The 15,056-nt window shown below is 51.5% G+C and overlaps 1 protein-coding gene across 1 annotated transcript in view; it reads left to right on the plus strand.

Annotated features, from left to right (window-relative positions):
- ints3 (integrator complex subunit 3) overlaps positions 1-14,694 on the plus strand; it is a 15,069-nt gene extending 375 nt beyond the window's left edge. Inside the window, exons 2-29 of the mRNA XM_070845872.1 lie at positions 686-769; positions 1,584-1,667; positions 1,768-1,881; positions 2,462-2,546; positions 2,643-2,709; positions 2,808-2,949; positions 3,167-3,296; positions 3,653-3,750; positions 3,842-4,033; positions 4,111-4,198; positions 4,459-4,538; positions 4,881-4,972; positions 5,065-5,171; positions 5,273-5,392; positions 7,274-7,403; positions 7,567-7,621; positions 7,775-7,878; positions 9,027-9,191; positions 9,366-9,519; positions 11,074-11,142; positions 11,213-11,288; positions 11,739-11,852; positions 11,949-11,997; positions 12,996-13,163; positions 13,293-13,393; positions 13,627-13,699; positions 13,818-13,974; positions 14,155-14,694. Coding sequence (XP_070701973.1) covers positions 686-769; positions 1,584-1,667; positions 1,768-1,881; positions 2,462-2,546; positions 2,643-2,709; positions 2,808-2,949; positions 3,167-3,296; positions 3,653-3,750; positions 3,842-4,033; positions 4,111-4,198; positions 4,459-4,538; positions 4,881-4,972; positions 5,065-5,171; positions 5,273-5,392; positions 7,274-7,403; positions 7,567-7,621; positions 7,775-7,878; positions 9,027-9,191; positions 9,366-9,519; positions 11,074-11,142; positions 11,213-11,288; positions 11,739-11,852; positions 11,949-11,997; positions 12,996-13,163; positions 13,293-13,393; positions 13,627-13,699; positions 13,818-13,974; positions 14,155-14,232 — 2,976 coding nt within the window. The 3' untranslated portion in view covers positions 14,233-14,694. The remainder of the gene's footprint in view (positions 1-685; positions 770-1,583; positions 1,668-1,767; positions 1,882-2,461; positions 2,547-2,642; positions 2,710-2,807; positions 2,950-3,166; positions 3,297-3,652; positions 3,751-3,841; positions 4,034-4,110; positions 4,199-4,458; positions 4,539-4,880; positions 4,973-5,064; positions 5,172-5,272; positions 5,393-7,273; positions 7,404-7,566; positions 7,622-7,774; positions 7,879-9,026; positions 9,192-9,365; positions 9,520-11,073; positions 11,143-11,212; positions 11,289-11,738; positions 11,853-11,948; positions 11,998-12,995; positions 13,164-13,292; positions 13,394-13,626; positions 13,700-13,817; positions 13,975-14,154) is intronic.
- Positions 14,695-15,056: the final 362 nt, after the last annotated feature.

The raw sequence follows: 15,056 nt of genomic DNA on the forward strand, positions 1-15,056 counted from the left end.
AGCAGTTTGAGAGCACTTTAGTGCGTGAATACAAAGAGACGAGGTGGAACCGTGACTGTGGACCCGCACGGCAGCTAGCGGGCTAGTTAGCAAGCGGCTAACTTCGTTAGCATAGCACAGCCGCGCGGTGCTCAGTGTAAATGTGGTGGTGGCAGTCTATCCCGCAGTGGGAGGGACGGGTGGGGGGGTCTGGGGGCTCTGAGAGACACCATGAAATAAAATATTGAGTCAGACGGCTAACAAACGGTTAGCATAGTATGCTAACTCTATGTAAACATATAGTTGAGACCAGAAAGTGACAGATGCGCATGCGTCGTGCTCGTGTTTCACATGTCAAAAGAAGTTCGTGAGTTTGGTGATATAGAAAACTTAATTAACACAGCAGCCTGTGATCAGATCAGAAGCATTACTGGGTAGAAGGGTTGCCGTTACTAACAGGTTAGTATCATTAACAGGTTAACCTTACCAGACAGTTAATATTACTGATTATTAAGGTTACCATCATGGACATTATCTACAGCCCATAGCTTTTTTTAGCTGGCGAAGATCCGCTGGTCATCACCTTTAGATTGGTGACATCAGTGATGAGAACACTTTAAACCCAGCTCTGTGTGTGTGTGTGTGTGTGTGTGTGTGTGTGTGTGTGTGTGTGTGTGTGTGTGTGTGTGTGTGCGCGCGCGCACAGAGATTGGAGCGCTGTGTTGGGATCGTCCAGTCGTTGACCAATGGGCTGTCAGAGAGAGAGGCTAACGACGCGCTCACCGCCAATGTAAGAAACATGCCATGAATACACACCACGAACAGCACTACAAGGACTGCGACTAGCACCACAGGGACTGCGACTAGCACTACAAGGACTGCGACTAGCACTACAAGGACTGCGACTAGCACCACAGGGACTGCGACTAGCACTACAAGGACTGCGACTAGCACCACAGGGACTGCGACTAGCACTACAAGGACTGCGACTAGCACCACAGGGACTGCGACTAGCACTACAAGGACTGCGACTAGCACCACAGGGACTGCGACTAGCACCACAGGGACTGCGACTAGCACCACAAGGACTGCGGCTAGCACCACAAGGACTGCGGCTAGCACTATAAGGACTGTGGTTAGCATTACTGTAGCTAGCACCACAGGGACTGCGGCCGGCACCACAGGGTCTGCGGCCGGCACCACAGGGACTGCGGCCGGCACCACAGGGTCTGCGGCCGGCACCACAAGGACTGCGGCCGGCACCACAAGGACTGCGACCGGCACCACAAGGACTGCGACTGGCACTACAAGGACTGCGACCGGCACCACAAGGACTACGACCGGCACCACAAGGACTGCGACCAGCACTACAAGGACTGCGGCTAGCACTACAAGGACTGCGGCTAGCACTACAAGGACTGTGGTTAGCATTACTGTAGCTAGCACCACAGGGTCTGCGGCCGGCACCACAGGGTCTGCGGCCGGCACCACAGGGCCTGCGGCCGGCACCACAAGGACTGCGACTAGCACTACAAGGATTTGTTGATACTACAGTGAACCAGTAGCCTCTCTGTGATGTCGCTTCCTGTTTACCTGTCCTGCAGGTGTGTAAGGGTCAGCAGCAGCATGAGGAGGTGTGTCTGGGTCTGTTCACGCTGGTCCTCACCGAGCCAACCCAGGCCCAAAGGGTAAGACACCACCGCATCATCATCCTCATCCTCATCCTCATCAGCATTGTCTTCACTGTGTGTGTGTGTGTGTGTGTGTGTGTGTGTGTGTGTGTGACAGTGCTACAGGGACCTGACGCTGGTGAACAGAGACGGGATGAACGTGATCCTGGTGAAGATCAACCAGATCCTAATGGAGAAGTTTCTCAAACTGCAGGACGTCCCCAGAACACAGGTAAACGGTATACACAGGTACACACACTGCAGTAGTAGTAGGATGTTAATGAATCCTCCTTCAGACCAGCTGACCTGGCAGGAGGGACTGTGACGTCCTCCATCAGCAGTCGTTGTGTTTATGTTGCTGTAAATACTGACATTGTTACTCTCCTTTGGGATTGTTGTGTGGTTGTTTTGTCTGTTTTTATGTTCTGTATCTGTCTCTTGGCCAGGTCGTCATTGTAAATGAGAACCGGTTCTCAATTGACCTAGCTGGTTAGATAAAGGTTAAATTAAAAAAATGTAAAAAAGCAGGACTCACCTGTCCTGATGGAGACTCTGCTGTCACATGGGGGCTGAATATCAGCTGATTAAGTGATTCTGATCAATTGATGTGTGGTACATTATCAGGTGTTGGTGCATACAAAGGGGAGAAAAGAACACCCCCATGTGTACCTGATGTTTACCTGTGATGCTGTGCAGAGCAGTGTCTCTGATTGGTGGTCACATGGACAGATGATGTAAAGTGTCGGCGCTCTCTGCTGGACAAACGATTGACGAGCTCTAATGCCTCTGACAAATGGTTGATGTGTGTGTAGCTGGTGTGGCTGGTCAGAGAGCTGGTGAAGAGCGGCATGATGGGAGCTGACGGTGTCGTCATGACGCTGCTGAAACAGATTGCAGGTCAGACACACACACGCTCTGTTCTGTCCATTCTGTCTGTATGAGCAGTAGTCACATGATGAGTAACCTGAGTTTGCCCTGTGTGCTGACGTCTAGGCGGAGACATCTCCACAAAGAACCTGTGGCTGGCCGAGAGCGTCCTGGAGATCCTACTGGACCAAAAGTAAGTTTCACTGGATTTTAACACTGGTAATTAAAAATACTGCGACGAAGGAGCAGGAGGGCTCTTCTTGTGAAGGAGCTGATGTTTCCTGTGTGTAGGGAGTGGGTACTGAAGAGCGGGATGCTGATAGCGATGTCAGTCTACACCTACCTCCGCCTCATCGTCGATCACGGAGCACCGAACCTGCTCAGTCTGCGCCAGAAGGAGGTCGACTTCTGCGTCAGCATGCTGAGGGAGAAGGTGAGGGGTCTGTGTGGTTTTGTTGCCCTGACGGCCTCTGATGTAACCCCGCCTCTCTCTGGCGGCCTCTGATGTAACCCCGCCTCTCTCTGGCGGCCTCTGATGTAACCCCGCCTCTCTCTGGCGGCCTCTGATGTAACCCCGCCTCTCTCTGACGGCCTTTGATGTAACCCCGCCTCTCTCTGACGGCCTCTGATGTAACCCCGCCTCTCTGCAGTTCATGGAGTGTCTAATCATCGGCAGAGACCTGGTCCGCCTGCTACAGAATGTGGCCCGGATTCCGGAGATGGAGCTGGTCTGGAGAGACCTCCTACACAACCCACAAGTCCTTAGTCCTCAGTTCACAGGTAAGACTACACTACCCACAATCCTCTGTGCTCAGCCCCCTTCAGCTCCTGCGCTGCTCACTTACTGAAGGTGATGTGACACAATGCTGCAGGCAGCAGAGGTTTGAGCTGTATGTTTGTTCAGGTGTGTGACAGCTCAGGTGTGTGTTTCAGGTGTGTGACAGCTCAGGTGTGTGTTTCAGGTGTGTGACAGCTCAGGTGTGAGTTTCAGGTGTGTGACAGCTCAGGTGTGAGTTTCAGGTGTGTGACAGCTCAGGTGTGTGTTTCAGGTGTGTGACAGCTCAGGTGTGTGTTTCAGGTGTGTGACAGCTCAGGTGTGAGTTTCAGGTGTGTGACAGCTCAGGTGTGTGTTTCAGGTGTCCTCCAGCTGCTGACAGCTCGGACCTCCAGAAAGTTTCTGGCGTGTCGTCTGACCCCCGATATGGAGACCAAGCTGCTGTTCATGACCTCCAGGGTGAGAGCCGACCTCTGACCTGATCACATGAGCTCTCTGTGAGGCCTGTAATGACCTCTGACCTCTGGTTGTGGATGTTACCTGTGCTCAGGTGCGTTTTGGGCAGCAGAAGCGGTACCAGGACTGGTTCCAGAGGCAGTACCTGTCCACAGCAGAGAGCCAATCTCTGCGCTGCGATCTGATTCGCTACATCTGCGGTGTGGTCCATCCATCCAATGAGGTGCTGAGCTCTGACATCCTACCACGCTGGGCCATTATTGGCTGGCTGCTCACCACCTGCACGGTAAGGGGGCGGGGCCTTAAGGTGTCAATCTGAGGATCATCCGGAAAAATCAATAATCAATCAATCTGTGTTTCTAGTCGAACGTTGCTGCCTCCAACGCCAAGCTGGCTCTATTCTATGATTGGCTGTTCTTCAACCCTGAGAAGGACAGCATCATGAACATAGGTAATACACCTGTCTGCTGCACTACATCTGATTGGTCGATATCGGTCTGTATAAAGAAGCGTCCTCTGATTGGTTGGTATCAGTCTATAAAGAAGCGTCCTCTGATTGGTCGGTATCAGTCTGTATAAAGAAGCGTCCTCTGATTGGTCGGTATCAGTCTGTATGGTCCCATTTAGAGCACAATAATTCAGGAAGGGTAACCAATCAGAGGGTGGGCAGGTGTGTGACTCTGTCTTGTGTGTTTTGTCGTCCTATGTCAGAGCCGGCCATCCTGGTGATGCATCACTCCATGAAACCTCATCCTGCCATCACGGCCACACTGCTGGACTTCATGTGCAGGGTAACACACACACAGTAACACACACACACACACAGTAACACTCACACTATAACACACAGTAACACACACACACACAGTAACACACAGTAACACACACACCTCTGATTGATTAAAGGTGTGAATGAACCAGAATAACACATTATTCCCTCCCCTCCTTTCTCTCCTCTCTCCTCCCCTCCCCTACTCTCTCCTCTCCTCTTTCCTCTCCCCTCTCCTCCTCTTTCCTCTCTCCTCTCCTCTCCTCCTCTTTCCTCTCTCCTCTCCTCCCCTCCTCTTTCGTCTCCCGTCTCCTCCTCTTTCCTCTCTCCTCTCCTCTCCTCTCCTCCCCTCTCCCCCCCTCAGATCATCCCTCACTTCTTCCCTCCGTTGGAGTCTCAGGTCCGTCAGGGCGTCTTTAACTCGCTCACCTTCATCATGGAGAAGAGAGTGCTGGCGTAAGACACAAACACACACACATTGATCTCACTGATCGCTCTCTGTCACCTCATATTGATTACTGATTGTTGATTATTGATCGCTCTGTCAGTCACCTCGCTCCACTGTTTGATAACCCGAAATTGGACCGAGAGCTTCGGTCGATGCTCAGAGAGAGATTCCCAGAGTTCTGCAGCTCGCCCTCCCCCCCCACAGAAGGTAACACACACACACATACACACACACACACACACACACCCCTGCAGTGTCTGTGTTCATGGTGATGAAATGGTGTGTGTGTGTGTGTGTGTGTCCTGCAGTTAAGATGGAGGAGGCAGTTTCCTTGGAGATGGACAACCACATGCTGGACAAGGAGGAGGGTTGCTATGACAACACAGAGGCCGCCTTCAGCGATGATGAAGAGGAGGTCAACAACAAAGGTGATTGACGAGGCGATAAATGTTTAAACTGGATCAACAGTTTAACAGTTTAACCAGAATAAACCCAGTTTAACCAAACCATGTTACAAAACATTACAATGGTTTGGTGCAACCAGACAATTTGATGTATTTCAACAAAACAACAAAATTCCATCGTGTGTGTGTGTGGGTGTGTGTGGGTGTGGGTGTGTGTGGGTGTGTGGGTGTGTGTGTGTGTGTGTGTGTGTACAGTATATTTAACAGAGAGGGGACGTCTGTACATTAAATGTGTCTGTGGGATTCGTCTTTTCCACCTGCTTCTAAACTGGTTGCCCAGGAGTGTAGAAGTTGTCAGCACAGCCTCTTGAAACAGACCAGATTTGTTCTAAGATGGTGCCTCAGGTCTGTAATCTCAGACATGAGGTTAGTTGAACAATATGCATGAAAACATTGATTGATCTCTAAGGGATCTGTCATTTATCTGTAAGTACCTCTTCCAGTTCTAGATTGGTCTGCATTCTTTTGACAGAGCTGATGCTCTCCAGTCTTTGCTGTTTATTCACCATACTGCAGCGTGTGTCGTGGATAGAAGATTGAATTCAGTAATTAGTTGTTGCTTGAATAGATCAGGTGATGGAGGGTGGGCTCATGTCCCCTCGAGGTGTGGGACATCCTGGGTTACTTTGGGTGCTGTTGGATAGAATATGTCCCCTGAGGTATGCTTTCATTGATTCCCAAATTACTGAAGACATTCTAGGGGTCGGTCACGTGCCAAATACTCAGTTATTTCTGCTGAAATGAACTAAATAAGTTTTGTGTCTGAGAGAAAAAATGTTTTGAAAGGCTGTGGGCGGGGCTTGTGTGTGGCTGGTTTACACAGTTAAGTCAGTAATGGAGCATGATCTGACATTATTATTGCTTGATATTCATATTCTGTAACTAATGGAAGTAACTCACTGTCTAAGAAAAAAATAGTCCATATGTGGATGCGTTTTATGAACTGGGGAATAATAATAACTTGATAATGCCAAGCGTCAGCCATCCCCTATGTGTTCAACATCTGAATTGTCTTCGCTGCTTTAGATGGGCCATGGTTTTGGGTGAGCTACGATCCAAAGAGGGTGACAACACACACTTCGTGCCCCCTGCTAGTCTGTGATGGTATGTGTCATCACAGTGTAAAAATGTGCCGTGCACATTCACACTGGGTAGTGGTGGGGGGGTCGTGTGGCCGACCGACTACTATGACTACTACTAGTAGTCTGCCTCAGCCTGTCCACACAGTAAGTGGGCGGCTTTGCTTTTGTCAAAATGTAACAGGTTGTTTTGATTTTAGAAATACATATATTGAGATCAAGTAAGAGGAAAAAAAAATTCTGCTGCCCATTTTTTTGTGATAATATCTCTCATAGCTACGTTTACCCTGTAAATAGTAAACAGAACTCTTCCAAACACCCAGGTCCTCCTGTTGTTACACAGCTGTCTCCCCAGGATAACACAAGTTAGGTCCATTCATTTACTCACAGGAGATTCCAGAGGAGAAAAACATGGGAGTGTATTCCAGAAAGGATCCTTTGTAGTGCAGTGAAGCAGCCTCTGTGGCCTGCTGCAGGATGTCAGTGGTGCTGTAATGGCTCAGGGCTTCTGCCCCCCCCCCGGCTGTAGATATCTGTCAATGAGCTGCTTCTATTTTCAGTGAAGATAATAACTTGACTTTTATTTCCATCATATCTTCACGTGGCTCAGACATGTTGCTGCAGGTGAGGTTTCTGTGTTTTTTAAGTGAGGCCGAGCTCAACCTGCTCCACTTAACAGGACTGAACCCAGTTTAACCGGACTGAACCCAGTTTAACCAGCACACTGCTGTCTGACCGCCTGTCCTGTCAACCAATCATTGTGCAGGAAAGAAAAGGGAGTTCAGGTTCCACCCAATCAAAGAGGCCGTGATGGAGGAGCCTGCTGACATCACACCCTGGCTTGACCAATTAGACGACACCATGAAGGAGAAGGTCCAGCTGCTGCAGAAAACCAGGTGAGACCCGCAGTCCTCCTTAAGGTCCTCAGATCAACCCGGAGGTCAGAGGTCAGTGCTGAGTTTATTGATCAGGTATCGGGTAGTCGGTTAGTGTCTGACGGGTTAGTTTAAGTTAGTGATGATGATGATGATGATGATGATGATGATGGTCTCTCCTCAGTGACACAGAGACTCAGTGTGAGGTGATGCAGGAAATCGTGGATCTGATCCTGGAGGTGAGTTTTATCTGATTGGTGACGGTTAACTTCTCCGTTCCTCTGTGTTCTGCTGAGTTCCTCTGTGTTCTGCTGAGTTCCTCTGTGTTCTGCTGAGTTCCTCTGTGTTCTGCTGAGTTCCTCTGTGTTCTACTGAGTTCCTCTGTGTTGCAGGAGGATTTTGACTCGGAGCAGATGTCGGCTCTGGCTTCCTGTCTGGCTGAACTTTTTAAAGATCATTTCAGAGGAGACGTCCTGCCGGAGGAGATCACCGAGGAGTAAGAGCGACTGATCGGGGGAACGTTTAGACCGACTGCTGATCGGGGGAACGTTGAGGCCGACCGCTGATCGGGGGAACGTTTAGGCTGATCGGGGGAACGTTTAGACCGACCGCTGATCGGGGGAACGTTTAGACCGACCGATCGGGGGAACGTTTAGACCGACCGATCGGGGGAACGTTTAGGCCGACTGCTGATCGGGGGAACGTTTAGGCCGACTGCTGATCGGGGGAACGTTTAGGCCGACTGATCGGGGGACGTTTAGGCCGACTGCTGATCGGGGGAACATTTAGGCCGACTGCTGATCGGGGAACGTTTAGGCCGACTGCTGATCGGGGGAACGTTTAGGCCGACTGCTGATCGGGGGACGTTTAGGCCGAATGCTGATCGGGGGAACGTTTAGGCCGACTGCTGATCGGGGGACGTTTAGGCCGACCGATCGGGGAACGTTTAGGCCGACCGATCGGGGGAACGTTTAGGCCGACTGCTGATCGGGGGAACGTTTAGGCCGACCGATCGGGGAACGTTTAGGCCGACTGCTGATCGGGGAACGTTTAGGCCGACCGATCGGGGAACGTTTAGGCCGACCGATCGGGGAACGTTTAGGCCGACTGCTGATCGGGGGACGTTTAGGCCGACCGATCGGGGGACGTTTAGGCCGACCGATCGGGGAACGTTTAGGCCGACCGATCGGGGAACGTTTAGGCCGACCGATCGGGGAACGTTTAGGCCGACCGATCGGGGGAACGTTTAGGCCGACCGATCGGGGAACGTTTAGGCCGACCGATCGGGGAACGTTTAGGCCGACCGATCGGGGGAACGTTTAGGCCGACTGATCACTTCAACATCTGAAACAACAACTACAGCAGACTGACTGCTGACCACCTGTAGACGGCCGGACGTCTGGACTCATGATAGATAGCCCTGCTCCTGTGTGCCAGGGAGGGGGCTGGAAGTCTGACCACCAGTCCAGGGTCTGATCCGGTCTGGTCCAGTCTGGTCTGATCAGATGCGTTCCGGTCTGATTTGATCCGGTCTGGTTTGGTCTGGTCTGGTTCGGTCTCATCCACATACGGTCAGACAGATCAATGAATAGGTGTGATGAGGGGCTGTTGGACCCTGACTTATCTGCCCCCCCACCCCCCCAGGTCTCTGGAGGACTCGGTGTCCAAACCCGTCTGCCTGGTCTTCAGGAACCTGGTCACCATGCAGGAGGACAACAGCGGCTTCTCCGTGCTGCTCGACATGCTGGCTGAACTCTACCAGAAGCAGCCCAAGATCGGATACCACCTGCTGTACTACCTCAGGGCCAGGTGAGGGGGGGGGGGGCACCTGCTGTACTACCTCAGGGCCAGGTGAGGGGGGGGGGGGCACCTGCTGTACTACCTCAGTGGTGGTGGTGGGGGGGGGGGGCTCTGAGGTCTATGATGTGAACCTCTGTGTGTGTGTGTGTGTGTGTGTGTGTGTGTGTGTGTGTGTGTATGCAGCAAAGCGGCCAATGGGAAGATGATGCTGTACGAGTCTTTTGCTCAGGCGACGGCTCTCGGTGATCTGCACACCTGTCTGATGATGGACATGAAGGCGTGTCAGGAGGACGACGTCCGGCTGCTCTGCTACCTCACCCCCTCCATATACACAGAGGTACACACACACCCCCTCCATATACACAGAGGTACACACACACCCCCTCCATATACACAGAGGTACACACACACACACACCCCCTCCATATACACAGAGGTACACACACACACACACCCCCTCCATATACACAGAGGTACACACACACACACACCCCCTCCATATACACAGAGGTACACACACACACACACACACACACCCCCTCCATATACACAGAGGTACACACACACACACACACACACACACACCCCCTCCATATACACAGAGGTACACACACACACACACACACACACCCTCCATATACACAGAGGTACACACACACACACACACCCCCTCCATATACACAGAGGTACACACACACACACCCTCCATATACACAGAGGTACACACACACACACACACACACACACACCCTCCATATACACAGAGGTACACACACACACACACACACACACCCTCCATATACACAGAGGTACACACACACACACACCCCCTCCATATACACAGAGGTACACACACACACACCCTCCATATACACAGAGGTACACACACACACACACCCCCTCCATATACACAGAGGTACACACACACACACCCTCCATATACACAGAGGTACACACACACACACCCTCCATATACACAGAGGTACACACACACACACACCCCCTCCATATACACAGAGGTACACACACACACACACCCCCTCCATATACACAGAGGTACACACACACACACCCTCCATATACACAGAGGTACACACACACACACACCCCCTCCATATACACAGAGGTACACACACACACACACACACACACCCTCCATATACACAGAGGTACACACACACACACACACACACACACACCCTCCATATACACATAGGTACACACACACATACACACCCCCTCCATATACATGGAGGTACACACACACACACACACCCTCCATATACACAGAGGTACACACACACACACACACACACCCTCCATATACACAGAGGTACACACACACACCCCTCTCCATATACACAGAGGTACACACACACACACCCCTCTCCATATACACAGAGGTACACACACACACACACACCCTCCATATACACAGAGGTACACACACACACACACACCCTCCATATACACAGAGGTACACACACACACACCCCTCTCCATATACACAGAGGTACACACACACACACCCCTCTCCATATACACAGAGGTACACACACACACACCCCTCTCCATATACACAGAGGTACACACACACACACACCCCCTCCATATACACAGAGGTACACACAGACACACACACACCCTCCATATACACAGAGGCACACACACACAAACGCCCCCTCCATATACACAGAGGCACACACACACACACACAGTCCATATAACATCCTCCACTAAAGGCTGCAGCCTTTTAGCGTTGGGTTCTGAGGGGGTAGAGGGATCCAGTGTCTGATCAGTGCTTGCTGATTGATTTATTGATCGTCTCTATTGATCTTGTGTCCAAACTAACCTGACAAAGAACATGAAGTGATCGAAGTTTCTGCCTCAGTTCCCAGATGAGACGTTAAGGAGCGGAGAGCTACTCAACATGATCGTTGCCGTCATTGACTCCACACAGGTAACTGATCAATACTCTGTCTGATCAATACTGACTGATCAGTGTTCAGTAACCTGGTGTGTCTGTGCAGCTGCAGGAGCTGATGTGTCACGTGATGATGGGAAACCTGGTGATGTTCAGGAAGGACTCAGTGCTCAACATCTTGAGTGAGACTCACACACACACACACACACACACACACACTGAGTGAGACTCACACACACACACACACACACACACACACTGAGTGAGACTCACACACACACACACACAGACACACACACACACACTGTATGAGACTCACACACACACACACACTGTATGAGACACACACACACACACACACACACTGAGTGAGACACACACACACACACACAGAGTGAGACTCACACACACACACACACACTGTATGAGACACACACACTGAGTGAGACACACACACTGAGTGAGACACACACACAGAGTGAGACTCTCACACACACACACACAGAGTGAGACACACACACTGAGTGAGACACACACACACACACACACACATATTGTGTTTGAACAGCAGTGGACAGTCAGTGTTCTCTTCTTGTCTTTTTGTTCCTGCTCCTGCTCCTGGTGTGTTACAGTTCAGTCCCTGGACTGGGAGACCTTTGAACAGTACAGCACCTGGCAGCTGTTTCTGGCTCACAGCATTCCTTTGGAGACCATCATCCCCATCCTGCAGCACCTCAAGTACAAAGGTAACATACACAGAACCCAGTCCAGGAGATACAGGACTCTGTCCTCTGGTCTCAAATGGTCTTTGTAACTCTGGTCTCCCTGTTTTCTGTCCCCAGAACATCCAGAGGCCTTATCCTGTCTGCTGCTGCAGCTCCGCAGAGAGAAGTACGACCACAAACACTCACACAGTATGGACAGACATGTCCTGTGTCCCCACTGACGTCCCTGTGAATGTCCCACTGCACTGATGTCCCTGTGAATGTCCCTCTGACGTCCCTGTGAATGTCCCACTGCACTGATGTCCCTGTGAATGTCCCACTGCACTGATGTCCCTGTGAATGTCCCTCTGACGTCCCTGTGAATGTCCCACTGCACTGATGTCCCTGTGAATGTCCCACTGCACTGACGTCCCTGTGAATGTCCCACTGCACTGATGTCCCTGTGAATGTCCCTCTGACGTCCCTGTGAATGTCCCACTGCACTGACGTCCCTGTGAATGTCCCGTTGACGTCCCTGTGAATGTCCCGTTGACGTCCCTGTGAATGTCCCTCTGACGTCCCTGTGAATGTCCCGTTGACGTCCCTGTGAATGTCCCGTTGACGTCCCTGTGAATGTCCCGTTGACGTCCCTGTGAATGTCCCACTGCACTGACGTCCCTGTGAATGTCCCACTGCACTGACGTCCCTGTGAATGTCCCACTGCACTGACGTCCCTGTGAATGTCCCACTGACGTCCCTGTGAATGTCCCACTGCACTGACGTCCCTGTGAATGTCCCACTGCACTGACGTCCCTGTGAATGTCCCACTGACGTCCCTGTGAATGTCCCACTGACGTCCCTGTGAATGTCCCGTTGACGTCCCTGTGAATGTCCCGTTGACGTCCCTGTGAATGTCCCACTGACGTCCCTGTGAATGTCCCGTTGACGTCCCTGTGAATGTCCCGTTGACGTCCCTGTGAATGTCCCACTGACGTCCCTGTGAATGTCCCGTTGACGTCCCTGTGAATGTCCCACTGCACTGACGTCCCTGTGAATGTCCCACTGCACTGACGTCCCTGTGAATGTCCCACTGACGTCCCTGTGAATGTCCCACTGACGTCCCTGTGAATGTCCCACTGACGTCCCTGTGAATGTCCCTCTGACGTCCCTGTCTGTGTGTCTCAGGCCCAGCGAGGAGATGGTGAAGATGGTGCTGAGTCGGCCGTGTCACCCTGAGGACCAGTTCACCACCAGCATCCTGAGACACTGGGCGTCAAAATACGACGACACGCTGGGAGAGCACATCAAGGCCCAGCTGATCAAGAACAACAACCAGCCCCGCAAGAGGCAGAGGTGAGCACCCGTCGGGGACGGGTGAGGGCCCGTCGGGGACGGGTGAGGGCCCGTCGGGGACGGGTGAGGGCCGGTGGCTGAGGGTTGTGTATAAGTAATGTGTGTGTGCGTGTGTGTGTGTGTGTGCAGCCTCCGCAGCTCCAGCAGTAAACTGGCTCAGCTGACTCTGGAACAGATCCTGGAGCACATGGACAACCTGAGGCTGAGCCTGAGCAACACTAAGAACAACTGTGAGTTATTGAGCCACCATCAGTACTGATCAACACCATCAATACACCAAGAACAACTGAGTTATTGATCCACCATTAGTACTGATCACTTTGCCCATAGTTACTAAACCTGATCAATACCGAACAATTCACCCAGTAATTGATCCTGATCTGTACCAATCAGTAGGGTTAGGATGATCCCTGATTGGTTAGTGTCCCCGATGTATTGATCATGATCGGTTATTGTCTTTCAGTCTTCACTCAGACTCCGATCCTTCAGGCTCTGCAGCACGTTCAGGCGAGCTGTGATGAAGCACACAAGATGAGGTACACACACACACTAACGCTTCACGCACGCGCGCGCACACACACACACACACACACACACACACACTGTGGTGATGACATCACAGCCTGTGCTGATGACATCACCCCCTCCCTAAAGGTTCAGCGACCTATTTTCTCTGGCGGAGGAGTACGAGGACTCTCAGGCGAAGCCGCCCAAGTCTCGTCGTAAGGCTCCGGCCTCCTCACCACGGTCCCGCAAGGGAGCGGCGCCGCCCGCCAACAATGAGGAGGAGAGCGCCTCCAGCAGCGCCTCGGTATGTATGCCAGACAAGGTCCTGGAGGGTTAGGGGTTCTGGTTCTAGTTTTCAATCCTGGTCCTGGTTGTAGTTATTAGTCCCGGTTCTGAACTCCTGGTTTTTAATCCTGATCCTGGACTCTGGTCCCAGTTCTGGTTCTGGTTTTTAGTCCTGGTCTCTGACCCGTCTGTGTTTCAGGAGGAGGAGGACTCGAAGCCCAAAGCTCCGAAGAGGAAGAGGAAGGGCTCGTCAGCCGTCGGCTCTGACAGCGACTGACGGCTCATTGACCAATCACACACCAGCTCAGACTGTCAGCCAATCAGCCGCTCTGACCACTGGAAGAGGCCCCGCCCCCTCCCAATGACATGAAGACTGCCGCGGGAGGGGTGGGGCTCCGAGACACCGCAGACTTTAAGGCCACGCGGTGAGACTGAAGATGTTTCTACGGAGACGAGGACCCCAAGGCCGATATCCCATGATGCACTGGGAGGAGACGACAAACCCTGGGACCCTGACTAATTTTAACATGGGACGGCGATGATGATGATGATGAAGAGTGCGTGTTCTGTATTTTTTTTTTCTCTTTTTGTGGCAGGTGGGATTTTGGACTCTTATTGTGGAGGATCCTGACTTCCTGCTGTTTTTAGCAGCTTCCTGTTTTTGTCCCGCTGCAGTAAAAGCACCCCATCTGTTCATCATGTTGGAGAAAATTCTTCATATAAAAACTGATGTTTGTTTCAGGGTCTCTGTCTGTTTTTCTCAGTGCGCCAAAGTGAAAACGTAACAAAATCCAAGAGGAGTTTGGTGTGAGTGGATCAGTCTGTTCAGATTCTCAGCAGCTCGGCTTTGAAGGAGGGAAACGGCAGAGAAACGACAAACGTCGGGTGTTGATTTATTTATTTCCAACCAGGACGTTAAACACGCCAGTTGGTGAGTTCCAGTGTTGAAAGAACCAAATAAGAGAAACAACAGAATAAAAAGTAAAGAAGAAAACTGGTCCCAGTTAAACTAAATGAATTCACAATGATCAATAAACAGAACTAAAGTAACACTGAGGGGATTAAAGGGGATCACAGTGAAAACGAGAAGAGTCCAGCTGG

The sequence above is a fragment of the Pempheris klunzingeri genome, chromosome 16 (genome assembly GCF_042242105.1).
Source record: "Pempheris klunzingeri isolate RE-2024b chromosome 16, fPemKlu1.hap1, whole genome shotgun sequence".
NCBI lineage: Eukaryota > Metazoa > Chordata > Actinopteri > Acropomatiformes > Pempheridae > Pempheris > Pempheris klunzingeri.